This window comes from Entamoeba histolytica, genomic scaffold (assembly GCF_000208925.1).
Source record: "Entamoeba histolytica HM-1:IMSS scf_1104750518833 genomic scaffold, whole genome shotgun sequence".
In the NCBI taxonomy this organism is placed as follows: Eukaryota; Evosea; order Mastigamoebida; family Endamoebidae; genus Entamoeba; species Entamoeba histolytica.
In genome coordinates, this window is record NW_001915981.1 from 1 (window position 1) to 1,122 (window position 1,122).

A 1,122-nucleotide genomic window follows, 5' to 3' on the forward strand; every position below is an offset into this window, starting at 1 on the left:
GTACCAAACAAAGTTAAATCGGTAGGAAGTTTGTTGTTATTCAATAGTGGAGTGAATGTTTATGCAGATTACTCGAATTGTGATAATACTAAGAAACTCCATTCGACTAAAGACGAGAAGAAGAATGACTCAGCTAAGAATGATCAAACGGATTCTTTGAATGATTTGAATAACTTTTATGCTTCGACTGCAGAAGAAGGTTTTGGATATCGTCCTACTCTTGATAAAATGCCTGAATTGACATTACCAAATACCCTTCCAAATCTCTCGAATGTAGCTGAATTATCATTCAGAGGTACTTCACCATTATTTTCTATTGCTCCTTCAGTCGAACTTCCTGATATCAATTTGGATGAAGAAGATGATGAAGCGTCATTTGAAACTACAACAACTGCAATTCCTCCACCACCTCCTTCTGTCACATCTACTGTCGTTGCTCCACCGCCTCCTCCTCCACCTTCAACAGCTTCAGTCGTTGCACCACCACCACCCCCTCCAACTGCCATTCCAAAAGACGTCCCTCCAGCAGCTGCAGAGAAGTTAAGTTCAGGAGGGATGGGTGGTTTGTTGGAACAAATCCGAGGAGGAAAGAAATTGAAAAAGGTACAGTTGGAGGAAGGAACAAGTGGAAATGTAAGTCAACCGGAACCAAAAAAACCAACAACCGGTGGAAATGATTTGATGGAGGCATTGATGTTAAAATTGAAAACTATGAGAGCGGCTTCGAATTATGACGCAAACGAAGATGATGATGATTCTGCTGAATGGAATTAATTTTTTTCATGTTGAATTTTTCTATTTAATATTATTCCTGAGTTTAGTTATTTTATTATAATTTTACTATATTTTTTGAATTGAATTATTTGATTAGTATTTTTATAATACAATTATATTATAATGAAATTAAATAAAATTAGGAAGTCCCATAATTATAATAACACAATTCGAAACAACAATAACAAAAATAAAATTAAGTATGATTAAGTACGTTGGTTTATTCTCAGGATGTACTCGGTGTGCTCTCCTATTTATAAACCACAGAATTGTGAAGAGAAATTACAGTCTTTGTTCCATCAAACAATGACCGGAAATCCTCCGTATATCTTTTATTGTATTTATTTC

At 35.2% G+C, this 1,122-nt stretch overlaps 1 protein-coding gene across 1 annotated transcript; it reads left to right on the forward strand.

The window, feature by feature from the left end:
* Positions 1-228: 228 nt before the first annotated feature.
* Positions 229-774, forward strand: EHI_167840 (WH2 motif domain contaning protein; the record flags this gene model as incomplete). Its single annotated transcript, XM_642816.1, has 1 exon — positions 229-774. One exon carries the CDS (start codon positions 229-231, stop codon positions 772-774), a length of 546 nt encoding a protein of 181 aa, XP_647908.1.
* Between the last annotated feature and the right edge of the window lie 348 nt (positions 775-1,122).